Source organism: Ceratotherium simum, chromosome 5 (assembly GCF_057802395.1).
Source record: "Ceratotherium simum simum isolate JZ-2026a chromosome 5, ASM5780239v1, whole genome shotgun sequence".
Taxonomy (NCBI): domain Eukaryota; kingdom Metazoa; phylum Chordata; class Mammalia; order Perissodactyla; family Rhinocerotidae; genus Ceratotherium; species Ceratotherium simum.
Genome location: NC_141904.1, coordinates 29,400,179 through 29,428,023, shown reverse-complemented (window position 1 = coordinate 29,428,023; position 27,845 = coordinate 29,400,179). Strand labels below are relative to the sequence as shown.

The window sequence follows — 27,845 nt, the reverse complement described above, 5'->3', positions numbered from 1 at the left end:
GTGCATTGCATCCCAGATAATGCTCAAAACAACAGACTTTTTGAGTGAATATTTATTTATTTGTTTGTTTGTTTGTTTGTTTATTTTGTGAGGAGATCAGCCCTGAGCTAACATCTGCCAATCCTCCTCTTTTTTTGCTGAGGAAGACTGGCCCTGAGCTAACATCCATGCCTCTCTTCCTCCACTTTATATGGGACACCGCCACAGCATGGCTTGCCAAGCGCTGCGTCGGTGCGTGCCCAGGATCCAAACCGGCAAACCCCGAGCCGCCTCAGCGGAGTGCGCGCACTTAACCGCTTGCGTCAGCGGGCCGGCCCCTGAGTGAACATTTATTTGCATCCATGCCTGCAATCTACAAGATACCATCCAATTAACATCTGACGTTTAATGCTTCACACAGTAGATCCCAAAACACTTGATGAATTTTTTATTTATAATGCAAATTTACTCCAAGGCTGTGTAAAACGTGAGAATCTGAGAAAGAGACTGCACCCTTATCTGAAACCTGCCAATAATTTGTTTTCTTACCTTAGATTTTCTTAGCCCTGTGGATGTCAAACTCTATTGGGTATCAGAATCATCTGGAGAACTTAGTAAATATATAAATGCCCAGGCCACATACTACTTCAATAAGCCTGGTCTTCTGCGTTCTTTAATAGCGCCGCAGGTGGACACTCACCAAAGTTTGAGAATCACTGACTTAACCTTTTGAGATTTTAATACTTCTAAAAAGAAATGTCTCGTTGGTTTGAATTTTGGTGGAACCAGAAGGATATGAGAATTAGACATAGAAATAGCAGAAAATCCCTGAAAACCATTATTGCCAGCAAACCTATGGGAAGGTAACTTGTAGTTCTCCTCAATGACAGCATCCCCAGTAGGCAGAATTTAAGGAGCCTGGCGAAGTGGGTATCTTATCCCTCCTTGAGAATGGTACCCCCTCTATTCTTGGGAGGATATGAATCAAGAATCCTCCTTAAATAAATCCCTCTTGAGTTTTCCCATGACCCACCCAGGACTTCTTAGTCCCCCAGTTTCCCAGCAGTGCCCCAACCAATAAACCTGCCAATTAAGCAACTGAATGTCATTATCATGAATGTAATTACAGACAGTAATTTTGAGCTCGTAAATGCCTCCCGTGAATGAATCCCTTTTCCCAAACCATCACAGCTTCTTTTCTTAGGAAAATGGAAGGCAATCCTATCCCCTACCTCACCCCACACATTACCTTCCCTGCTTAGAAGAAATCCCCTCTCTTGCTGGCCCAGGGGACATGCTGAGCAGGCTTTAATAGGCTGTGCTTTAAGGAGGAATGTCCCCTTGGGTGGAGTCCCTTTCAGCATCTCTCATCCAAGATGAGAGATGAGAGTTCACTAGCTCCCTTTGCTAAATAGCAGTTACCACCCAGTTTGGCTGTATTTCTTGATTTCTGTTCAGGCAAGGGAATTAATACTAAATTTTAAGAATTTCTGCAGAAAAATCAAATGTTGGAGGCTTTCCAGAATAGTGTGATAACTTTAACATTACTTAAAATGGAGCTTTCCAAGATGTAATTTGCCGAGGATTTAGGGAGTCTCTGAAACTAAAGGCGACATCACAGAAGCGTGCTTGAGGGAGAAGGCTTTTCATGTCTGTAGAAATAAAACAAATTTCTTTAGGCCCAGAATTAACTTTTGCATTCAGTAGCTTTATATTTAGCTCATGAAAACCTCAAACCCTCATGGATAATAGGTACTTGAATGGATTCTACACGGATATGTTTAGTCTGAAATGCAATACAGGTCCCAAGATCTTAATCTGTTGTTCTCTTTTAATGGATAGTGAGAATAAGTGCCTGTAATTGCACCGGGACCTGGCATGGTTGAGTCCAGACCTTTTCATTTACCATGCAAACTCTAAGAAGAAAAAACCCATGTTTATTTCACTTACTTCATACAATGCCTAGCACAGTCCTTTTCATAGAGTGAATTTTCAGGACTCTTCTCTGAATAAGATCAAATGTTATATCCAAAAGCTATATCGCATTGTATGATTTTTTTAAAGGGGATTATTGCTTACGGGCCAAGTTAGGCTATTTCAAGCCGCAGCGTTTCCATTTACAGTGACAAAGAAATCATGTGTTGATTATTGCTTTATTGTTGTCATTGTTCACAGTCTTCTGGAGTAGGAATAGAGTGTATGGGTATCAGAATTTCCACATAGTAAAGACCAGGAAGGGTAAAGGGTAAATGCAACTTCCAAAAGTGACTGACAGTAGATTATGCTTTTGGAGAAACCATCCTAACCCACGTCACCGGAAGACATCCAGTAGTTTTAGAAAGGGTGCTTATGAAAACCTAAACCATTTTAACCTTTGCATTAAATAATTTAAAATTCATTTTAAATGTTTGAATGGCAGCTTAAAATTCCCGGTACTATGCACAGATCAGGATGGACCTGTCTCTCTAACAGGGACATCTATGATCCTTTGGTAATTTCAGCATGAAAGAAAACTCACATAAAACTTATAATCTTTCAATCACTGTGTATGATCACTTTAAAAGTAGAACTCTATTCATATTTTTTCTCATTTTGACAGACAGTAGTCGAAGAATTTCTGGAAATGTGGTTGACCAGATGGATTATGTTTTTTAATGTGTGTGCATATACAAAAATATATATTAGCTTGCTCATTTTTACTCTCTACTTTATATCCATGTACAGTAAAGATATTCAAGGAGGTAAAATTTGCCACCAGGGAAGGTTAGTGTGAAAACGTTTTCATTATATTATTCCATTTTTTCCATTTTCTAGAGGGCAGACAGACCCTCAAGTCCCTGAAAATTGAAGAGGAAAAAACCAACATAACACACATGAATAATTAACCACCTGTACCACAACCAAAGAGATTTGGGGTTTATCGTTCTATCATTAGGGCTCTGAATTCACCCCACGCTAAAGCACTATCTGCTTTCCTTCATGGGATCTCAGTGCCAATTTTGAACTACACTGAAACCATTTACAAAATTTCTGTTTGAAGATCCAATCTCTTTTTTTTAGGCCATCAGGGATAGAAGGTGGTAAGGAGAAGAGTTGTCACTCTGGGTATAGCCACGTGAGCATGTCCCACTTAAGTAACAGGGTGCCCTCAGGTCAGCCTGTGATAAAACCCAAGTCAAACAAGGCTGAATCCTGGATGTTTTATGTCCTAAGGATCTGAAAAGTGTTCACGGCCAGCCCTGACCCTCAAGACCTCAAATGGTCGTCTAAGCAGTAACATAAATTGGTGTAAACTTGCCCTTGGGCCATTGCTGTGGAAGCGGGACCGGCAAAAGTGCAGCCTTCCCGTGGAGGAACTACTGTCTTTCTAGGCACTAAAAATAAGGGGGAATGTGTTGATTACTCCGACAGGCAATCCAACTGTGGTGGCTAAATGCCCAAGGCTGACAAATTCTGCATCTTATCACTGCCGTCAAGTGGAGGTGCATGTGAATACTGTCAGCCCAAAAGAATTGAGAAACAACTTGCCTTCCAAAACTCTGCATCTCAACAAAAGCTTGACAATGCCAACAGCTCGTCATCTCGTGTTTTTCAACCCTCCAGAAAATGGCCTTCCAGCCTGGGACAAACCGAAGCCCTGTCCAGACGGAGAACACGACTGGAAGCTAGTAGGAATGTCTGAAGCCTGCCTGCACAGGAAGAGCCATTCGGAGAGGCGCAGCACGTTGAAGAATGAACAGTCGTCACCACATCTCATCCAAGCCACTTGGACTAGCTCAATATTCCATCTGGACCATGAGGATGTGAACGATCAGAGTGTCCCAAGTGCCCGGACCTTCCAAACGGAAGAGAAGAAATGTAAAGGTAACCAGATTTTTATTACACCATGTCAGGTGTTTCAACAAGGAAAAAAACCCTCTGTTTAACTGCGTGCTCATTCTCCATGTATTCCAATGTAGAGTGTCCATGTGTTTTCCCCAACTGTTCTGTTACAAAGTTGCTTTATCCCCAAATCTTCCTTTAAACATAAATAAATAAGTGGGTTCCAAAGGAAAGCAGTTAATTTCAGTTTCACGTTATGTTGGGGCACATGGGGGGAAGACATTTTTATTTCTCTAATTAGCAGAAGGGTTGTTAGTTTTGGCTTTAAGTTTATTTTTGAATCTGAGTAGAAATAGACATAGCTATCATTACATAACTACTTGCTTGAAATGTGTGTGCGCGCACGTGCGTGCATGCATGTGTGTTTTTGTGTGTGTGCATTTCTTTTCCCAATTGTGCCAGTAGCTAATGGGAGCTCAAAGTCCACCTTTAACCTAAATAGACAATTCATGTTCAAAAGAGAGGTTTTAAGCTGTTTTCTTTTACTCATTAAATCCTTGTGTCATCATCCTGAAAGGCAAGATTATGGTGTTAGGAGGTTGTCACCTCATAAAAAAATGTTAAAGTGGCCTAAGTTCCTGATTGCATTAGATTTAACTGGTCTTTACCTCAGGTCGCCTCCACCCTGACAGATGTCTGTGCTGATCGCTTTATTGTCTTAGGGCTCCCCAAAATCTTTGCTTCTTAAATTAATTTGTGTCTTTAAATGGCCAGGAAATCAATTTGCATCTTTAAATGTCCAAGTTCATGTAACTTCTCATTCTTTTTCAATTTAGCATTCTTTTAAAAAAAAAAAAAAAGGTCTTTTTGTTTTTTCTTTAAGGCTTTTGACTTGTGACAAAATTTTAAATCGTCGTTTGAAAATCTGGCAGTCACATACCAAGATATATTAATGAAAGTTTGTAAAGATTCGTATATATAAGTCATGAAGAACTTTTGCAAACTGTTCTAACTTGGACATAAACACATGATTATATTTATCCCTCTCAAAAGAAAACACTAGTCCTTTAGCTTTTCTGAAAACACTTCAAAAGCTTCTTGGAACTACTAGTTGACCTGGGAAGTTGAGTGTGCAAATTGTTTCAGATGAAAATAGGATTATCTAAAAATAATAATAAAATAGTGGTATGAACTCTGATTTGAGTGCAGTCAAAACCATACATGCTCTCGTTGCGAAGATTTGTGTTTGAACTGTCTCTCGTCTTTATTTATTTAGGAGATTTAAGAAATTGAAAGGAATATTTAGGAAAAGAGCAAAATAAGTTTTTTCGGAGGAGTCAGGATATAGGACAGGTGTGTCTGTGTGTGTATGTGCACACTTGTTTGAAATGCAATTGAGATTTAGTTTTAGAATTTGTAATCAGTTTGTATCTTCAAATTTTATAAGCTGGCATCAAAACCATGTCAGTCCTTGGTTTATAGCGAAATGCCGACAGGAAACTGTAGTGTCCTCATGATGTAAGGACCTCACAAGCTAAATTTGATTTATTCACAATTGGTAGTCATGTTCGTTCCATTCATTCATAGGGTCCATCTATATCTCTATCATTTATGAGAAATCTTGGCCTTGAGTATCTAGAGTTTGATGCACTGTACACTGTCCAGTTTGTTGGTACACCTTAAAAGCAAAAGGAAAGAGTCTCTGTTTGGCTCCAAGACTCTAAGTATAATACAGTGGTTAGGACCACAGATTTTTAAGTCTGACATATTTAGGCTAGAATCCTAGCCCTTCCACTTCTGTCCTCAAGAAAACTTATGTGATTGTTGACAGAATTAAATAAGATAATGTATTTAAGCATTTAGCATAGTACCTGTCATATAGTGCTCTCTAAATAGCAAGTATCATTATTACTGTGATCAAGATTATTAGCTGTGCATCATTAAATCACATAACTTCCATAGGCTGTGCTGTGTGCCTGGTAAGGAATGGAGAAGGGGAACAAGACAGATGAGTGTGAGTGGGACACGACCTTTCAAGGAGGTGAGAGTTGATAACCCATTTTGCATTCATTCAGCTCTCTTCTGCTGAAAAGTCAGAGAATTGTTTAATAATAAAATATACTTAAATTATTAAAATCTTTCCTCAAGATTCTAGTATTAACAGGAAAACAACTAAAGTAAGCTCTCCTGTAGTTTGCAGAGTAAGCAGGGGTCACCTTGGCATGGATGTGAGGCAGTACTTTGGTTCAGCATGAAAATGCCACCAGGAAGCCTAGGTCATCATGGCCCAAGAACCTTAGGGACTGAATTTCCCTCATTCGCAATGGACACCTGTATTTAGTGAGGCACCGGTGAGGCCAAGGAAACATGATGAGTCGCTCTTTTCTTTTTGGAGTTGGTGCTTCTCCATCTGCTCTGCTTGCCTGCTCCCTCTATATAGTTACTGTGAGGAGAGTTCTATTTTGATGTCCATCCATACTGGGCATTTATTTCCGGGCTATCCCTGTCTAGCCCCCAAGTGTGCTTGATATCTCAGTCCTGGACTATCATTCCATGCATTCATCCCGTCAGTGTTTATTGAGTGCCTATATGTGTAGGATATTGTCCTCGATGTCCAAGCAGGAAGAAATAACAGCAGGGCCAAAAGAACATCCAAGTAGCCCCATTTCAAAGACCCCAAATGGAACTGATAAGAACTAAATGGTCCTCAAGGACGCAAAAAGTTAAGGTTCTGCAATACAGAAGCCGAAAGAACAAACTGACTGCTTGAAGTTGCATAATAAGCCCATCTCCCAAATCAGTAGTCTAGCAAGTCTAGACTACTGTGCAGTAGTCTAGTAGTCCAGTGTACCTCTAAATATGGTTTGTGGATGGGTATCCTTCTGTAAATCTTTACTTTTACCACTCTATTGATGCAAGTACAGAAACTAAGAGTAAGCTTGAGAAAGTTTTATAAAAATCTGACATTGCCAGTGACATTCAAATGCATGATCAGTGGATTCGTCTCGCTGAACACGGTATAGACCAGTGGGGTATTGTCAAACTTGCCCAGCCAGTCGTGTGTGGCCAGAGCTATGTAAAAGTCTTGTGCAGTAGAACCATGTATTGGGCCATAATGGACCAGATATTTTTTCTAAATGGTCCTTCACTTCAAATAGTTTGAGAATCACAAATTTATGCTTTATAGTATTATTGGTGCTTTTTCTTTAGGCTTATTTTTGGTATGTATCTGATGTTTTGTTTTTCATTTTGGTGTGAATACTGCTTTCATTTTAATCTGCATATACTTGCACTCTTATCTGCCACATCATTCTAAGGAAATTAGTTGTAACACATTTAGCTAGAATGAGAGCTCTGGAGACCTTACACTCTGCTGCAGAGCCCACAATTCAAATCAGCTCTAGTACCAGAGGCTATTTCCAGCCAGAAGCAAGTGACCCCATTTCCTTCTCCAACCCGCCCTTATATCTTCATGCTACACCTCCCTGGAGTTTTTGTCACAATTTGAACTGATGGCTCAACCTTGAGGACCACATCCTCCTCCTGCCCATCTCCTCCCTTCCCAGAGTCTGAGATGATGTGTTTCGTCATGTTCAAAGTTCACCCACCAGTGGCACTAGCAGCACTGGAGCTTATTAGAAATGCAGAATCTCAGACTCCAACGCAGCCTACTGAATTGGAAGCTCTGGAAAGGCCCCAGGAATCTGTGTTTTAACTAGTCCTCTGGGTGATTCTTAAGACCTGAGTATGAAGAAGTGCCCGAGAATACTCTTCAGCTCTTAGTATAGGAAGGGGTCTGCCACCTAGTGGACACTTGTGGAATGTGCATTTTTCTTCCCTTCCTTGACCGCAGCTGGTGAGACACCTGAGTCTCTCCGTTCTTGTTTGGGCCTTCCTTTAGGCCTGCCGTATCTTAATTACCAACTGGATATTCTGCTTAATTGCTCGGCCTGGTAACACATCCCTCTGGGACTTGAGCCCTTCTGAGAGTCCCACTCTGTTTGACTAGGGCCCTGATCCTCTTCTTAAGTTCTTACAAGGCTTCTTTACTCAGCCCTCTCACGCCCTCCTGAACTTCTCCTTATAGGATGGGTACTAGGCAGATGCATGCACCCCTGTAGCTGAATCTAGCCAGCCCTGCTGAACCCACACAGTCAGCACTCCATACTGTGATGTTTACCCTTGATGTCAATCAGGGATCTTCCTGAAACACTGGAACCTGGTGGGAGAAACAAGGCAGGGATGGACCCACCTCCCTGGTTGCATCAGAAAGAGGAGAGCAGCAATCTGGTGATCTCACTGAATTTTCTCTGTAGGTCCATGCTATGTTTAATATCAAGAAAATTGATTCTGAATACCCAGGAAGGCATGAAAAAATAGTCAAAATAATTTTACTAACAAGTTATTTTCCCTCGTTATAAAAACCTTCTATGTTCATGGTACAAAAAATGAAAATTTCTCAAAAGTTCAACGAAAATAATTTTTAAAAATCATTTGTAATTCCATCCTCCAATGACAAGCAGTGTTAAAATCTTGATTACATTTTAGTCTTTTTTCTGTGCATATCTATTTTTTACAAACCTGGAATCATACCAGGCATACCATTTTTAACCAGCTTTTAATGCTTAACAATATATCATGCACATTTTCAGCTGTCATTAAATATTGTTCTGAATCCTGGCTTTTATTGGCTATAGATTATTCTTTCTTATAGAGATACCATAATTTATTAAACCAGTCCCTAAGATTTAGACAAGTTAATTTTTAAAATGCCAGCAAAGGGGCAGACTATTCATTCATGCTCTTCATAAGGAGAAAAAATGAATCAAATCAATGATGACAATTTTAAATGATGTATAATTCTCATTTACCAAAATAACAAAGTGTTCTAAAAATGAGAGACGTAAAACCAAGTCACTGCATGCATTATAATCCTTCAAGTTAGACATTCACATTTTCAGCGGGTGATCGCTATCTTTGTCCTTAAGTAAAATACAAGGACATCTTCAGGTAAATGAGTCTTTTAGAAGGTGGAGGATTAAAAAGCTTGAAGCCTTCCACCAGTACGACCATCTGCTCCATCCATCTCCGCTCTCCACTCTGCCCTACTCAGCATACATCAGGGTGTGCAGTCCCGGCTGGGAGCGCCAGTGTGATTCATATACCTCAAGGGCACTCAGGAGCTTTCGCCATCAACCTGAGAATGCATGCTCTCTACCAGCTTCTGGCATATTCAAGAGAGATTTGTGATTTGATACTTCAAAGGCAGGGAAGGGTGCCCATAAGTAGACCAAGGCAGACAGAAATAGAGGGCAAGAAAAGAAAGAAGAGCTATCAGCCAGAGTGGAGGGGAGGAAAGAACTGGAAACAGGGCAATGTCAGCAGAAGGCCAACATCAGAAATTTAAGGCTTTGTTCCACCCAACTTCAGTTTTCATTGAGATGTAGCATGGCGCGGTGACGGACCAGTGGCTTTCCAAGGCCAATTGAGCAGCATCTATCACAACACGAAATGCAGGTATGCTTTGACCCAGCCGTCCCTCTTAGAATACTCTGTCCTGTAGAAAGACTCACACAAGGTACGAAGACCTATGTTCAAAAGTTTTCTTTGCACCTTTGTTTTTATTGCCGAAAATGTGAAAACAATCCAGATGTCCACCCATAGAGGAATGTTCAAATAAATTGTGGTATATCTAAAGCATCCACCAGAAAAATAAACAGATTTTTTTCAAAGAGGTGGTTTTAGGCAGACATAATAGAGAGGCAACTATGCATTAAGTGTAACGCAATCCCATTTACAGTTTTAAAAGTCTTCATAGTTGTGTGTGCACGAATGTGCATAGGAAAAGTTCCTGGATACACATCAACCTTGTGACAGTGGATACCTTAAAAAGGAAAGAGTAGAATAAAGGAGGATGCTATTATTAACTCGATATACAACTGCATTCAAAATGTTTTAGAGTAAGAATGTATTAATAAATAACTTGTGTAATTTTTTTAATGTTAAGATCATGTGCTTTACATTCTGACAGGCTTAGGTTGACTTCTTACTCTTTAATTTACCAGCTCAGGGCAAATTTTTTAACCTCTCTGACCCTGAGTCCACTTAATTTTAAATGGGGTAATAATATCCAGCTTTCAGATTTCTTGTAAAGATGAAAGACAATATGTCTAAAGCACCAGCCTGGTGCCTGCCACTTAGTGGAGAGGAGATGATAACTGTTCTTAGAATATCAACAATCTCTTAGCCTTGTGCCCCATCCTCTAGTTTTTGTCACCCTTTCTGACCTTGAAATATATCGACGAACTATATAAACATAAATTAAGAGAAGCAAAACAAAACATCATGGACACAGCTGTAGTAGAGGCACAAACACTGAAAGAAGGGTCCGTAGTGACAACCAAGACATTTTTCAAACTCTTACAAAGTTAAAAATTTTCTTGGATAAAGAATCCAAGAAAAATATGAAGGCGCTGAACTGGAATTTGAACTCAGGCAGTCTGGCTCCTCATCAGAGCTCTTTATCATTATACTTTCTTATGACACAAAAGGGCAAGAAGATCCCAGGCGCCCTAAGGAAGGAATCTAAACCACAGAGGAAACACTGGTCTACACTCAGGGGAAGGTCCAGGGCAGTCAGACCTGCCATGACAGGAGCAGTGGGGCTCAGCACATAGCTAGTTGTACAGTCTACGGTCAAATTCTGCTGCTGCCTCTTAGCAGCCATTGAACCTTGAGCAAGTCACTTAGCCTATCTGAGCCTCAGTTTCCTCATCTGTAAAATTAGACCCTCTCCCATAGAATTGTGGAAACAAACAAGCTCTTAGATGATTTCATGGGACACAGTGAGTGCACAATAAGTGGGGGCTATTATTCTTATAATGAAGCTTGGAAAGACTATGACAAGCATATAGGATATTAAGGATCTAGAATGCACACATGCGAATAACTACTAAGTCGATACTGACAGGATTGGAGTAGCCAAATCCCTTGATGTTTTCAGACGAAATCAGGTACAATGTGGAGGGTTAATTTCTTGATCTTGCATTGAAGTTGAAAATGTATTGTTGGGAGAGTCAGCCTTACAAAGGCATCATAGGTGACCACTGGAATTCAAAGTCTCTCCCTTCCCCAGGACATCTCCCACAGATTGCCCTGAGTGCCTGTAATTCCATCATTGCCGTTTCTCTGTGGTCTTTCAAAATGCAAACCTCCTGGCTGAATATATTACCAAGTCGCTAGCACCTCCAACGGGTTGAATTGGATCAGATTCCTTTCTCCCTTGACAAGGTCCAGTAAAGGCAATGGAGGGAGTGGCAATGGAAGGAGGCCATGAAAGGAGTGGGGATAGCACAGATGAGAGAGAGAGAGAGAACAGGGAGCAAGACTGCCGCATACCGCTGTGTGGGTTGTCAGGCTGTGTACTATACGCGTAATTCACCTCATAGTTGAGGCTGTGACACGATGCACTGAAGACAAGCATCACCTACCTCACTGTCTGCTTGCTAACCCTGAACACAGGATGGAACTACAAAGAGGATCCAGTCAAATTAGACAAATGTGTGAATGGCATACTGATCATGGGCTATCAAGATATTCCAAGATTGATAACACTGTATTGTATAATTGAAATTGCTAAGAGTAGAACTTAAATGTTCTCACCAAAAAAATTTATATATATAATTTATATTTTATATATAATGTATATTGTACATAATATATAATATTTATATATAATATATAATTTAAATTATATATAAATATGTGAGGTGATGGATTTGTTAATTAACCAGATGGGAGGAATCCTTTTACAATATATACATATATCAAATCATCATGATGTACACTTTAAATATCTTACAATTTTATTTGTCGATTATACCTCAAGAGAGCTCAAAAAAAAGGTATTTCAAGAATCCTCAAGTTACATAGCTGGCCTACTGTGTTAAATCTTAGGGATGTTGCCTAGCACATAGTGAGCACATAGGGAATGTTTAGAACAGAAGACCATGGTTTGGCTCTTGGCTCTGACACTTAGCAGCTATTTAACCTTGGATAAATCGCTAATTCTCTCCAACAAAGAATGTAATCAGAGATTAATTGACCACAAAGAAACCAAAAGCATTGATCTACACTCCATTTTAAAGTAGCTCTCCAGTACAATAACCATATTTCCCCTGGTGGGGAAAACAGCAAAGCACATTAAATCAGTACTGGCCCCCAAAACGTAAGCCATGATCACTATAAAACAGTACCAGCTCCCGGATAAATTGGGACAGCAGTTCCCTTACACAGTCTCTTTCAGTATCCTTGCTCCTCTTTGGGACAGCTTTCCCCAGGAAGAGAGAAGTCTTCGCCCCATCCAGACACCCATTCTCAGTTCCCCAGTAAATCTAGGCTTCTTCCCCATTCAGCTTCTGAAAATATTCTCATGCTTCATAATGAACTTATTCCCCTGAAGGTGTTCGTGACCAGTGCTACCATATCTCCTGACCTCTCCAAGGCAGGGGCTTTGGGTTTTGAGTACCCCTGGAGATGCAAGGACTCCACACCAAGGGTGCCCTCTAATAGTGGCATTGCAGACAAAGTAGACAAGTATATTAGAGAACCTGTTCACCTGTATTTATGACTTATATTAACACAGAGACTAGTTAGTCTCTTCTGTGGCTTATGCTAATGATGAGCAATATTTATAGATTAGTCTTTCAGGTTCTAGACAAATTCAGCCTCCTTGACTTGAACTGGAATAAGTATGACCCTGTTTCTCTATCCACACTGCAAGGATACCAGAAGTCCAGAACCAGCTGAACTTCAGAAATGAGAGTCAGAAATCCTCTACAATCCAGAGCAATCCTCCATGGCGTTGACCTGAAGCAGAATTATCTTTGGTGAACCTCCATCACCACGACATTTGTCAGGGACTTGACAACATTAAACAAGTCCCTATACAAGGGACTTGACTTTATTAAGCTTTACTGCCTCAAAATATAGAACTGTATTGAAAATATGACTATTTAACTCAATTATCTATATTATGAAATCACTCAGGATTTGAGCTAGAATATGGTGTTTAGGTTGATGGTTTATTAGTCTAGATGGCAATATGCAGTGAGTGGCAGATTTTACCCCAACTACCCCATAGTTGCCCCATAATGTGCAGCAATAAAGGCCATACTATTGTAAGTGAAGCCTCAGAACTAATGAAAAGATACTGATTTGGCTCTTTGTTTGCCTAGCTCTGGAAAGAACTTCTTATAATAAGCCTAAGATATAAAAACTAAAGGTCAAAACTGTGTAAGTAAAAGAAGTTCCTGCCCTTTAAGGGGAAAAAAATACGTGTTAATTTTTGCAGAATGGGTTTCCAAGGAAACAGCTATCTGCAATGGGTTCATCCCATGTAGTATTTATGGCAGAACACAGGGAATAATGCTTTCTAGTTATCCCTTTGTGGTTACACATGATATGCTCATTCTTAACTTTCCTTTGTAGTAGTCATTCTATGTTTGAGTCTTATTTATTCTCCAAAGGAAATGAATGCTCATTCTTTTTTAAAAACTTTTTAAAAAAGAGTTTGCAATATCAAGAATATAAGCCTGGTGATCACCACTAAAAAGTAAGAAAATAATGCTAATCAATCTGATACACTTCTTAAATGAATCGAAGGCTATTTGATTTGCTTGTTTTATTGCAAATCTGCTTAGTTTTTGAGCTGGTTTCTGCTTTTAAGACATGAATTGGAAAAACAAAATTGGTAGCAAAGGACCATCAACTCTTCAAGTTTGAGTGAGTTATGTGTTTTCTCAGAACCTCTGCTCAAGCAAACCTATAAATTTCTTTTTCCATTTGATTTTAGAGTAATCTCAGGTTTACCAAAAAGTGGAAATAGTGCAGAAAACTCTTCCATACCCTTCGCTTGGATTCACCACTTGTTAACATTTTGCCACATTTGCTTTCTCATTCTGTGTATGTGAATGTTTGTATATGTTTGTTTGCATGTATATGTATATATATATATATTTTTTTTTTTCAGGACTGTGAGAGTAAGTTGTAGACATCATGCTCCTTTAAATACTTCATTCTGTCTCCTAAAATCAAGGAAATTCTCTTAGAAAACCATGGTACAGTTATCAAAATCAGGAAATTTAACATGAATGCATACTATTATCTAATCTACAGACTTTCTTTAAATTTCACAAATTTTCCCCCCTGGTACCGTCCCCATATCTGCCTTCAGCACACAACAAATGCCCCCTGGAGGGGAGGTGGGGCTGAGACCAGGGCTGGAGAAAGGACTTGCCTCCAGGAGGTGTTCCTGGGCTTCCTTCCTCCTGACAGGGCTGGGCCGGGCCACCGCCAGTTGTTCTTTATACCAGTTTTATTTCCTGGTCCAAGATCCAGACCAGGATTATGCATTTCATCCAGTTTTTGTGTCTCTAATCTATTTTTATCTGGAATAGTTTCACAACCTTTCTTTGTCTTTCATGGCATCAACATGTTTGATGAATGCAGGCTGATTATTTTGTAGAATGTCCCTCAGTCTGGGTTTGACTCATGATTAGAATCAGATTATGCCTTTTGAGCAAAAATACTAAAAAATCGTTGTATCACATGATACTTGTTTCTACGAAAATTTGAATTTAAGTATGTGATTCAGAGATAGTTTCCAGTCTTTCAAACCACCTACATCTTTGTGTGAGGCAGTTTATATCTTTATTGATGAGCTTGTTCGTTACCTCACTGTGTTGAAAGAAAGTATATTTTCCAAAAGTCCTCTTATTAAGCATATATTCAGTGCTCTAAGGGTGAATGTCTCAAGAATAAAAGTTATTTGTTTCTCTGTTACCTATGACGTTTTTAAGGTTGAAATGACAGATGATACTTACCTGGGGGACACCTTTCTTTGTATTAGGGACAGAAAGCAGATTCTCTGCAGTTTGAAGACTTTTCTGAGGATAAAAATAGACACTACCGGGGAGTAGTGGTTAAGTTTGCGCACTCTGCTTTGGCGGGCTGGGGTTTGCAGGTTCAGATCCTGGCACGGATGTATGCCCTGCTTATCAAGCCATGCTGTGGCAGGCATCCTGCATATAAAGTAGAGGAAGATGGGCACAGATGTTAGCCTGGGGCCAATCTTCCTCAGCAAAAAAGAGGAGGATTGGCAACAGGTGTTAGCTCAGGGCTAATCTTCCTCACACACACACAAAAAAAATAGACACTACCTCTTCATTCTCTTCTCATGTTTTAACTGGACATCCTTTTCTTTCCACAATCCAAATCATAGTAAATTACAAAACAAGTAAGATTGAGATGTATCTTAGGTTAATCTTGATATCTACTGTGTCTCTTTCTAGACTACTCTACATTTGAAATAAAATAAAGAATTTCAGTTCACCATTCCTGGATTGGAATCTCAGGGTACCAACATGCAGTAGATCCTATTTTTTAAAATTCTTTTACCAATCATCTTTTATTCCCCTCATCCTTCAAGGCTCATTCAAATATCACTTCCCCTGTGATTCTTTTTCCGTTCCCTCTTAGAATGAATCGGTTCTTTCCTTACGCTGACATGAAATTTATTAAAGTACTTACTCTGCTCTGCCTTATCTTATTGTGGCTTCTGAACATGCCTATTTGATTCACCAGAGATTGAGTTCTTCTTCTTGATTTATACCAAAAGTATTCTTAAGTGTGTTCTGTGTGCCCAGTACTGTACTATGTGCTAAGAATTAAAAGTTAAATGAGACACACCACCTCCTGCATGGGATGTCCAAATAGATATGTTGGAAGAGCTTTCAGTCTAGACTTGAAATGAGCGGCATCTCTGCTGACAACCAAGCAGTGATAAAATTCTATTGGCTGGCTGGCATTTGTCTTAAAGAGTAATGAAGAATTTAACCTACAATGTTTCAGAAATAATAATTCCATTTTACTCCATGTTCACATAACACTTGAGGTATTCAGTGTGTCAGATACTGATTTCTGCTTGTTGACATGTCTTTTTAGTTGGGTTGCAAGTTTCAGAGCAAGATCGTGTCTTCCTCCTGTGGTGTATCCTCCATCGGATCTAGAAAATAAGTTATATGATATTGATATATATACGTGAGGTGAACTTTTTAATTTTGATAATCAGTTTTAATTAGGTCAAGCTATTTGTAATCCTATAGCTATTTCTGTAAAGCTTTATTGAGATATAATTTACATACCACAAAATTCCTCTGTTTTAAGTGTACAGTTCCGTAATTGTTAGCATATTTACAGAGTTGTGCAATCATCACCACAATCTTATTTTAGAACATTCCCATCATCCCAAAGAAACTTTGAGCTGATTTATAGTTACTCTTCATTCCTGTACTCAGCCCCTGGCAACCACTCATCTACTTTCTGTCCCTACAGATTTGACTGTACTGGACACTGCACAAAAATGGAATCATACAAGATGAACGGGATCTTTCACTTAGCGTGTTGTTTTTGAGGTTCATCCACGTAGTAGAATACATCCGTACTTTGTTTGAACTTTTTACCTTTAATTATTCTTCATAACATTTTCAAGTGTAGAACTGGAGCGTTTAATGAACAAAGAATAAATCTTTTGAAAACTACATCAATTGTGGCAGAGTCTAGATTTTGCATTAGTTGTTCTTAAAGGTGAAAAAGCAAAGTAAATGAAGATGACTCAATCACTCATTCATTATTCCTATTATTAGGGAAATTTGTTTTAAAATTAATCTCTGACATGTTATTCTGGAATAAAGAAAGTATGCTATAGCTGTTAAATGTCAAAACCATTCCATTCAAACAACCACTCAACTTTTCAAATCAAGTCTATCAGTGTGAATTACAGTGAAATAATCTTCTGAACACGTTAAACTAAGGGGAAATGGATCTACTTACTGTAGGTGATTAAAGAATACATAAAATGAGTGGCTATGTGATATTCATGAAAAGCATAAATGATATTCATAAAAAAACATTAAATATTGAAGAGTATATATTTTTTCTAGAGATAAAGAGAAACAAACATATTGATCAAAGTAAATATATGAAGTACCATTAAATTAGGTGCATCTTTGAAAAACAGATAAATCATTATAGTGACCTTAGAATTTGTGTAGAAACACGTTATTAACTTCCCAGAACTTTCAAAACATTAAAATAATTTTCTACCTAGAAAAGCAGTGTGGGGAAGTGGGACAAGAAACTTCTAGAAGAGCAATTTAAAAGCCAAAATTTCAATACTAACATCTTCCCTTAGTAGCTACATAGGGTGAGAAAACCATCCCTTGGTTTTCCACTCTGTAAAATGAATGGAAATACCTCCTCCACCAGGCTTATTGGTTGGTTATGAAGATAACAAGCAATAGACCTCATCGTTGTTATTTAGCCAGTGTTCTAATTAAAGTTACACCAAAAGTGAAATTTTATTTCATGTTTTCTAAACTGTGATGCCCAAGCTTTGTCAGACTATATTAGAGTTATTAAAATTTGCTTTTGAATCAAATGTTCATTCATGAAAAAGAGCAGACATTCCACCATTGGCTTATAAAAGAGAAGAATTCAATGCTGATAACAGTGGTCTAAAATATATTTCAAAAGCCTTACTTTTTTTTCAATCCCCAGCCTTAAGTGTGCTATTCTGTACTTACTTTTGTGTACGTGCATTTTCAATTTGGTCTGGATCCCAAGCTCTTTCTTAATTTTATCTCATTTTTTCAAAGCACAAGGAGACCTTATGATTTGCCTTTGGTCTTAGGAAACATCAGTCAGAATAAAAGCCTTGATCTTCATCCTGGGGGCTCTTACATGCAAGACACTGTGCTGGATCTTCAGCCATTAACCACACTCTTCCATCCACTGAAATGCTATGGAGGAGAAGCCTTGAAATAGTGCAGATGTCTCTGGGAATTTGAGGTTCTAAAACCCATTACTTGAAAACTTAAATGGAACAAATCTTGACTTTAGGCTGAAATCAGACTATATATTGCTTTTCAATATGCAAGAGAGAATTTCATAGCCTAAACACCCACCAAGGATGTTTAGAAATATTTTGAGTGTATAAATTTCCTCGTATGACATGGTTAAGTTTCTGGTCCCCTCAAGGAGGTCAATTGACAAAAAGTGGAGAATTGCTGCATGTCAGGTCATCATAGCTCTACCTCTGGACACCAACGTAAGCTACTGATGGCATAAAGACAGCAAACTGGAGGCATATTTTATAGCCACATCCCATATTCCGACTTACTTGCCCTGTTTACATGGAGAAAATACATAATAACTCACAACCTGGAGGATTACAATTTTAGATCTCTCAGCCATTGTCCACTCTCATTCATTCAGTCATTTATTAAGCAACTATTATATGCTTATTGTGAACTGCTAAATTAATTTAAATCCAGAAAATAAGCACTATACTTTTATTTGCAATTTATGCATTGATTTTAAGAAAACATAGACATAAATGTAAATAACTATTTCAGCTTTACTACATGGAAAGGCACAGTATTTTGGAAATAAGCATGAGGTTTGCAGCCAAATAAACCTGTGTTCAAAACACCACTGATCAGCCTTATGACGTTGGGCAAGTTACTTAACCTCTCCAGGTCTCAGTTTCCTCATCTCTAGCACACGAACAGTAATATCTACCTACAAGATTGTTGTGTGGCTTAGATGATATGATCTCTCTGAGAGTCATTTCACAGTGCTTGGGTCACTGTATGGAATAGAGATAAGGTAGGAAAAGAGAGCGGTGTGTGACGAAGGCATAGAGATGCTGTTCAGCAAAACAGCAAATAGCCTGAGTTCAAGTTATGTAAGTGACAAGAGACAGGGATAAAGAACAGTCCAGGGCCATGTTATGAAGGACCTGTCAGTCTTTAAACTTTATGTTGAAAGCTAAGGGTGATGTCAATCTGGGATGGGTGTTGTGGGAGAGGGAATAGGTGACACGTTTTTGATTCTCCTTTAAAATCAATCCCCTGGCTGCTTTGTGGAAGATGAACTGAAAGATCAGAGTAAGATCGAGGCACAGAAACCTGCTGGGTTAACCAGCTTTCCTCTTAAAGAGAAGTGAAAAGGAGTTAGATGAAAATAGTGACCGCATAGAGTAGTCAGCCCTTTGTGACCAGATGTTGTGGCAAAGCTAGAGAGAGAGAAATAAGCTACAAGGAAAAGTCTAAGCATGACTTTGAACAGATCTGGGTTTGAATCCTGACTCCAAATCACCAGCTGTGCCACTTTGGACAAATAGATGTTTTTTCATCTATTCAAAAAATGCAGATAGCCACAGTTGCCCCAAAGGGCCATCAAGAGAATTAAATAAGATAATGCTTATAAACACCCAGCACGGAATCTGGCACATAGATGTTGAGTCTTGGTGTGTGAGGTACTGTGGAGGCATCCAAGGAGAGGTGTTTGGTAGGGGGGCTGGACATGCAGGTCTGGAGGGCACAGGGGAGATTAAGCTATGAGCATTGATAGACCACCTGGTGAGAACATGTATGGTTAGAAGAAGGTTGAGGATAGAACCAAAGAGAAGGCAACTTTCAAAGACAGGCAGAGGAGGTCATCTCTTGAAGAAGACTGAAAAGAACCAACCAGAGGTGGAGGAGGCATGAGAAAAGGCTTCATGACATGGAGGTTTCTGGTTCACCATCCATAGCTTCTGGCTGTGGGGGTTGGGTGGAAGCAGAATGCCTTTTCTATTATGATAGTATTATGTCCAGAGACCCAAAGATATCAGAAGTCACTGTGATATCATATGAGGTACCCTTATGAGAGTCCTGAGTGACAATGACAAAGTGTGCTGAGTACTATTAAACTGGCAGTGCTCGATCACCAAAACCCAAAGTAGAGACCAGGAAAATTGAGCTGTGCTGGCCACATGGAGCACACTACCTCTCCTAGGCTAATTAGGCCTAAAAGGTTCCAGATCAAGGACAAAGCCAATACACCTGCCAGGACAAGGAGGAAACAGAAACTGAAGACAGAAAGGACCTGTGAGAATCCAGGGCTCAAGGTGACAGCCAGTGAGGCTGGAAAAGTTGGCAGAGACCAGCTCATGGGTCCATTTGAGCTTTCGTCTAAGGCAGTGGTTCTCAAACTTTATCCTGCATTGGAATCCTCAGGAGAGCTTGTCCACACACGCACTGCTGGCCTCACCCCCCCGAGTTTCTGATCCAGTGGGTCTGGGATGGAGCTGGAGAATTTGCGTTTCTAAGAAGTTCCAGGAGATGCTAAGCTGCTGGTTCAGGAATCACTTTTTGAGAACCACTGACTTAAGGATTTTGGATTCTATTTTATAATCTTTGTGGAACTACAAAGGGCTGTTTTCTTTAACCTACTCATTCTATAAATTGACATATTTCATCTAGTAGAAGGCTGCTGTAACTGGGTTTTTGGTATCTTTTGCATGAATTTGCTAGGGCACCCATTCCACCTTAGCGAAATAAAACATAGCTTAAGTCTTAGACCTGGGAAGAGTGTCCAAGTTGAGGAAGCCACCAGGACTGCCATAATAAGAACCTCCTACTCCTTGGAAATCTCTCAGTTCAACTATTGGGGCTGCTTCCCTCAGCTTGGGCCCTAAGAGTGTCTTGTTCCCCCTTCAGTGTTCTCATCAGAGCCATTTCTTTTCCATTGCACCAGATCAGAATCCATTCCATTTATGCGAGTAAACCACATTGTCACTTTTGAAGCACATTTTTGTAAAAGCAAATTCTGCTTGGTGATGGATTGTGAACAAAAGCCTCATCTTAGTATCCTTTAGTAGAGCTGTTACAGGTTGGAACTACCAAAAAGCTTTTTTAAATACTAAAGGAGAAAAAATTAGAGACAAATTCAGAGTACAAGATGTTTTAAAAGAAGAGGGCTTTGAGTTTCTATTCCTCCCCAAACAGACTCAATCCCAAAGCCCGAAGGCCCCAGACTTGTTCTGCAGCCAGCCGAGGATTTACACTTCCATGTGGCTGGCCCGCCTCCTCTGGCCAGTAGCCCTCCTCCTTGGTAAAAATCAAAAAGAAGGACACTCCCCCTCGGCAGCTTTCCAGGCTCCTCCTCTCTGTCCTTGGTGTGCAATCTGAGAAAAAAACACCATTCTTCCAGGTCATATATCCCTACAAATGACCTTACCTCCAGCATATATTCAACAGAACAGAATTCTGTGTTTCTCAAAGTGTGTTTCATGGAACACTTGTAACAGATGTTACAAGGTACACAAGGTTCTATGATCAGATGTGTTCGGGAAATGCTGAGTTATACAAAGTCATACAACATTCAACAGTTTTCTTTTTGTGAAAGTTATGTAATACATCATCTCATCTTTTGAGAGAGTTATATCATGCATCATTTCCCAAATTTGACCATAGAACCTCTTTTTATTGCTTTTTCTTCAAAGTATCTCTTGGGACTGGTATTTTGAACTATCTGAATCTTAATCCAGTAGCTATAGTGTCCATTTAATAAGTATCACATAATTACAGTAATCAACACTTAATAACACACTTAATTGAGGAAGTAAAAAGTTCTAAAATGGTTAGAGTTGGGCATGATCCTAGTGACTCAGGGTTTTATATAATTTAGTGGAAGTCCCGAGGAAAGAGCATCAATCCCCAGCCAAGACAAATCTCCTTAATTCCCTCCCTCCCCCTAAGACAGTCTTTTAAGCCTAAAGCACTAGGGTCAGTTGTGAAAATAAAGGCCTCACCTGGAATAGGAGGACTGATACACTCAAAGCAAGAGTGGCTTCTGGCCCCAATATCTACCACCTACTATGTGACAAAAGTCACTTTATCCCTTTGGGACTCAGTTTCCTCATAAGTCAAATAAAATACATATGGAATACACAGCTCAGAAGTTCTGGATGTAATATCCTAGGATTCTGGGGGAAGCCTCCATAATTTTCCAGATGTCTTGGGGGTGTGGGGAAAGCCACTGTGAGATAATGTGGTCCCAAAGGGCCAGGAGCTTGCCCCTGCTCTCATCTCTCTGGAGTTGGACTAATTTGGAGTCTATTTCTTAAAGGGAACAAATCAGAAGATTCCAGACATCAAAAGACCAAGAGAGATGCTCAAAAAGTTATTCTGGGGGCTGGCCCCATGGCATAGTTAAGTTCAGCATGGTCTGCTTCGGCAGCCCAGGTTCGGTTCCTGGGCACGAACCTACACCACTCAACAGAGGCCATGCTGTGGCGGCGACCCACATACAAAGTAGGGGAAGGGGCTGGCCCGGTGGCGTAGTGGTTAAGTTCACATGCTCCACTTCAGTGGCCCAGGGTTCACAGATTCGGATCCTGGGCACAGACCTACATACGGCTCATTAAGCCACGCTGTGGCAGTGTCCCATATATAAAATAGAGGAAGATGGGCACAGATGTTAGCTCAGGGCCAATCTTCCTCAGCAAAAAGAGGAAGATTGGCACAGATTTTAGCTCAGGGTGAATCTCCCTCAAGCAAAAAAAAAAAAAAGTTATTTTGCACTCCTTTCATTTTCCCCCAAAGAATTACCTAACATTTATATATGCTCTCAGCACTTATATGGTGAGATCTGGACCCCCTTCCCCTTACAACTATAAAGGCATCGTTCCTCAATCTGGTAGCTCCTTCAGAGGGCAGGTGATGTTTCTACCCTTTCTACAACCTCCCTTGGAGCGGAGATGATTGGCAACGATGACACCCATCCGTAATTCCATAACCTCAATTCAGGTAGGTATAATAAGCAGATCTATCACTGTTCTCTAGTGGCAAAAATATAAAAGAGCAAACTGGCTCAACTTCAGACAGATAGATTTCTCACAGGGACTTTCCAAGCCTGAGATAGTTCATTTATTGCAATGTGTAAAATTTTATCTTGTTTTAAGAAATGCACATAGATTTTGGTACACTGAGAGTTCTCCGTCTTTTTTCTGAAAGAGCAGCTGCTGTTATATATGTGATGGGTGTCAGGGCTTCCAGGCCTGTGATGGAATCAAGACTCCTGAAACACAGAAAGTGACATTTAAGCTAAATCCTGAAGGATGAGAAAGGCTCTGCCCTGTGAAGAACCAAAGGGGCGGGCACTTCGGACAGAGAGAAGAACATGTGCAGTGTCCCAGAGGCAGGCAAGAACTGGAGGTGTTCAAGGAACAACAAGGACACCGTTTTGGCTGGAGTCAAATGTACGAGGGGAAGTCGGTGCAGTTTTGATGTGAGGTGGGGAAGGGCTACCTTTTGGTAAAGAGTTTGAATTTTATTCTAAATGCAGTGAAAAGCCACTGAAGGTTTTAAGCAGGGAAGTGACAAGATCTGATGGGCAGTTTTTAAAACTTGGCTCTTTGGTTGCTGTATCAAAAAAGAATTAAAGTGGGACAAGGCCACTTAGGAGGCCATCTTGGGAGTCCAGTGAGCCAATGGTGACAGTTTGGCCTAGAGTGATAGCAGTGGAGACAGAGAAATGGTTGGATTAAATATGTTTTTTTGGAGTAAGAACCAGTGAATTTGCTGATGGATTAGATGTAAATAATGAGGGAAAGTGAAGACTAAAAGAGGGCTTCAAGGTTTTTTTGCTTAAGCCCCCAGGTGAGTGGTGGTACTGAGATGGGAAGCTGCAAGAGGAACAGGTTTTAGAAAGAATTACGTTGGAGATGCCTACTGGCTGTACAAATGGAGATGTCAAGTTGACAGTGGACATAAGATTCTGATTTTAGAGAAGACATCTGGGATGGAGATATACGTTTGGATATCATCAGCATTTAATGGTTATTTAAAGCTGTGAGACAGGATGAGATCACCTACAGCAGGGACTGGCAAACTTTTCTCTAAATTGCCACATACCAAATATTTTCAGTGGGCCATATCATCTCTGTCACAACTACTCAACTCTTCCATTGTAGCACAGAGTAGATAAAGAAGCAGCCATAGACAATATGTAAACAAATGGGCATGGCTGTGTTCCAATAAAACTTTATTTACAAAACAAGTAGTGGGCCATATTTGGCCCATAGGCTGAAGTTTGCTGACTCTTGATCTAGAGTGAAAATGTGGACTGAGAAGAGAAAGTAGTCCAAGATTGAGACTAAGGCATGTCAATAATAATAATTATTATATATATATAATTATATCACTTACTATGCAAGTCGCTGTTTTAAGTGCTTTACTTACCTCAACTCACTTAATCTTCACAATAGCCAATGAGGTGGGTACTGTTGTCCCTATATTGCAAATGAGAAAAGCGTGACCTGAAAATAAAAGTCCAAAGATTGGCTGTCTAAGCTAGTATGGCCATTCTGCGAACTTCAGCAACCTAGACTCCTTCCAGCTCATTCTTCTACCATCTCTAGATTATGGCTCTCATCCTCGTGAACCAAAATGGTGGCTGGAGCTCCAGAAACCATATTCACATTGCAGGCAGCAGAAAGAAGGAACAAAGAAGAAGCAAATGGCATGCACCAGTTGTCTTTTTAAGTTGTCTTTTAAGTTTCCTAGAAACTGCCTCACATCATCTCTTCAATTACATCTCATTGGCCAGAAGTTAGTCACACAGACACACTCAGGTGCAAAGGAGACTGGGAAAAGAAGTTTTTTCCCAAGGGCCATGTGCCTGACTAAACTTTAGAGATTCTATTACTAAAGCAGAGTAAGAACAGTCATTAGGGTAAAAGCTAGAAGTCTCTGACCAGTTACCTCAACATTTATTAATAATCTTACTTTCTGTGCCTTTTTGCAAGCATAGTTGATAACACTCTCCCTAAGACGTGTCTACTCAGCCATCTCATCTCTCCGACCTCCACCACTGAAGTCCTCTGTACGCCTCAAAAGCCAGCTCACAGGTCCCCTCTTCTGTGAAGCCATACCTGACTCCCCAGGCAGAGTCTTTCTGTGTCCCCAGGTCATGTTATCACACTTCCTTGCATTTAGGTCTTTCCTGGTGGATCTCCTTGACCTGTCTCCTCTACTTGACTAGATAACCCAAGGGCAGGTGAAGCCAGATATGTGCAGGGTAAGTTTTTAAGAACTAAGGGAAATATGCTGTGAAACTGCAAATGAACAAAAAGGAGTAAGTTGCAGGATGCCCTGGCGCATGGTGAAGGGGCTGGGGTTGAACACCCAGCAGAACAGCAGTTCTCAAATTTTGCTACCTGTGAAAATAACTTGGGGAACTTTAAAAAATCTTGATGCTAGGTTGTACCCCCTATCACTTAAATCAGATTTTCTGAGGGTGACATCTAGGCACTGGTGTTTTAAAGTTTCTGGGGTGATTCCAATGGGCAGCCACATTTGAGAACAAACAGTTGAAAATAGAGGAAAAGAGAGACCGAAAGAGAGAAACAGTTTTCCTGCTCCAGAGACCTTGAGGGTTTGTTGTTTACCTACGAGGTTTTCCAAGCAAGATTGTTAGTCTTATCCTTTTAGGTTATTTCCTTCCAGCCATAAACAAAGATATATTTATATAATACATGATTATTGACTGAAACATTTCTAATGAGAATTATTAAAGCCCTCCCAAGTTTATTGCAGGCAGTTGGATGCCCTATGGGTCAAATAACTTTTAAGTTTCTCTTTAAGTAACTGAATTAGAGTAGTCAGTCAGGGAAATAAGAACACAATCTTGCTGAGGCTCACCTCATTTGTGACACATAATGTGTTTAAATTGCTTTATCGACTTTACAAAAAAGCATACCAGATCGATCACAAGTGACAGCACTGTGATTGCTTCTATTGGGGTGTGAGAGGCTGTATTTCAAATTCAATGTGAGTGGTGAACTGCATTTTCAGCTAACAGTCATGAGAGTTTCACGCATTTATAACCAATGAAGAATGTCCCCACTTCCCCACTTGGTACAAGAAGGAGTGCATTTCAGAAAGTTTTGTACAGTTTTCTTCGGAAGATAAAAGTTAGTGAGGAAGTAGGTTCTCTTAATTATGTTTTGAAAATTTCTTCCTATTCAAAGATTTCTGAGAGAATTCAGGATTTTTTTAATTCAATAAAAATGCTATTGACTCTCAGGGATATTCCAAATGTGCAGTAAAAACTGAGAGAAAAAAAGATTTTCGGGAGCCATTCTTGCCTTGTTCACTGCAGTATGCATATCCAGGTCTGGGACAGAATAAAGCTCTGATTTTTTAAGCACACTTAGAGATTTCTGAAAATTGTTTTTAAGTGTTCCTTTGGAATGAAAGTTGAGGCTCTGGCTTTAGTTGATATTGTTGCTGGTGAAAAGCAAGAAATTGCTTGGATTTGTGCCTTCAGGGAAGGAGAAAGGGAGCCAGGAAGAGTACTGGGCAGAACTGCAAAATTGGACGGATTCGCCATGCAGCTTCTAACCAGAAAGAGAGGGCTTGGAGCACGTGTATTTGCCAGGAAAAAAAAACTGCTTCATTAAAAGGTTAATTTTCAGATTAGTTTTGGGAGATTTGAGATAAATAAATGAGATCAGACAAAAAAACCATAAGGCCTGGATCCTTTTTTCTGGGGTTTTGAGAAAATAGTCGTTGCTTCCAGTGAAATGTTTTGACATTTTCAGTAGGGAGAAAATGTTAATTGTAATGTTATGTGTATATATTCTTAAAAACACTTGCAAATAAATCTTTTATCTGTTTTAAGAGTAATCAGAGAGTAAAAACACTATTAAAATGTTAGCTGTGTTCTTTATTCCTTGTGGTAACTTTCATGCTTTCTATGATGTTGCAATTTATTTTTCGGGTTTAAATGTACCAATTTGGAGAAAATTCCTTTACTTGTTTTATAGTTCAGTTGCAGTTTTGAGGAGTCTTGTTACTAAACATCCCAGGGTCTGCCTGGGTTTCTGCTCTCATTTTGTCTCATCTGTTGCTTGTTCTTAATTTTTCACCTTCTTCCCTTGAATCGTCGGCTCCTCTACTACATTTATAGGACGTCACCACGTAAAGACTCCCTTGCACGACAACGGTCTGCTTGACTCTGTATAGTGAATATACTTAGTGGCAGGACCGTGATTGACTTTTTGAACAGCCATCTCTGCTCCCACCACCTCCCTGCTTTGTACTTAACAGACACCCCATAGATGTTTGTTGAATGACTGTAATACCCTCCTTTCTCCTGTCATATGTTCCTGTCCCGTAATTCCATGTTGCAATTGACTAAAGCTTCATGTCCAAAGCGGAGGTCTTATCATTGAATATTACAATATTACATTGTCTGGCGGCCCTTAGGAGGGAAGTACAGACAAGATCACACATTCGTGGGCCAGCAGGAACCCAAATGTAAACGTCACCGCCTGAGGCCAGCCCTGCAAACCAAGTCTCCAGAAGAAAGAGCAAGAATCCCTAGCTTCAGAGAAAGCAGCTTCCGCCCTTACTGAATCATGACCTGGAACACACGCATAAACATAGACATACGCGTGCTAGCCCCCAACCACATGGAGAAAATACCATGAGTAATCATCTTAGCAAGCATTCGTGGTCTAATTTGATATTTGTTAGCATCTTAGTTAAAAGATAACGATAATTCTTATAGAAATACTTTTCCATTTTGGATCACTATTTTTAAATGTCGAGTGCATGAATACTACTTAAATCACAATTAAGGTTGAAAATAATTTCAAAACCAGGTTAGAATGGGAATAAAATGATACTGTACACTGTTTTCCACATACTCCTGTTAAGAGCGCTGTTAAGCACAAACAGAAGGGGAAGCTGCTATGATAGACGGGTATTCTTCATTTAAGGGTATTGGCACATTCCCTCCCTCATGCACTTATAAACAAAATATAAAGACAGAATTGAGCACAGCTAATTTAAGCTCTAGGTCTCATGCAGATTAGTGCTAATGATGTAGAAAATGATCAGGTGCAAGGAACAGAACAGAACTCACTTGCAGATACCAGCAGCATTTTCGAAGGCGGCTTTCTTGGGTATGTTTTAAAAACCTGTGGGACCTGCGTGTCATTAGGAAGATGGTTGCATCTTGCTATTAAAAGCCAATCGGTGACATTCAACAACAGATGTAACCATTAACATTTGTACGACTAGCTGTGGAGTCAATCAGGCTCGTTACGACTGGATTTTCTCTGGTTCATGCTAATAAACTAGATTATT

The 27,845-nt window shown here is 39.8% G+C and overlaps 1 protein-coding gene across 1 annotated transcript in view; it reads left to right on the top strand.

Moving 5' to 3' along the window:
- THRB (thyroid hormone receptor beta) overlaps positions 1 to 27,845 on the top strand; it is a 361,132-nt gene that overhangs the window by 292,443 nt on the left and 40,844 nt on the right. Inside the window, exon 4 of the mRNA XM_014789974.2 lies at positions 3,583 to 3,843. Within this exon, the coding sequence (XP_014645460.1) occupies positions 3,583 to 3,843 (261 nt within the window). The remainder of the gene's footprint in view (positions 1 to 3,582; positions 3,844 to 27,845) is intronic.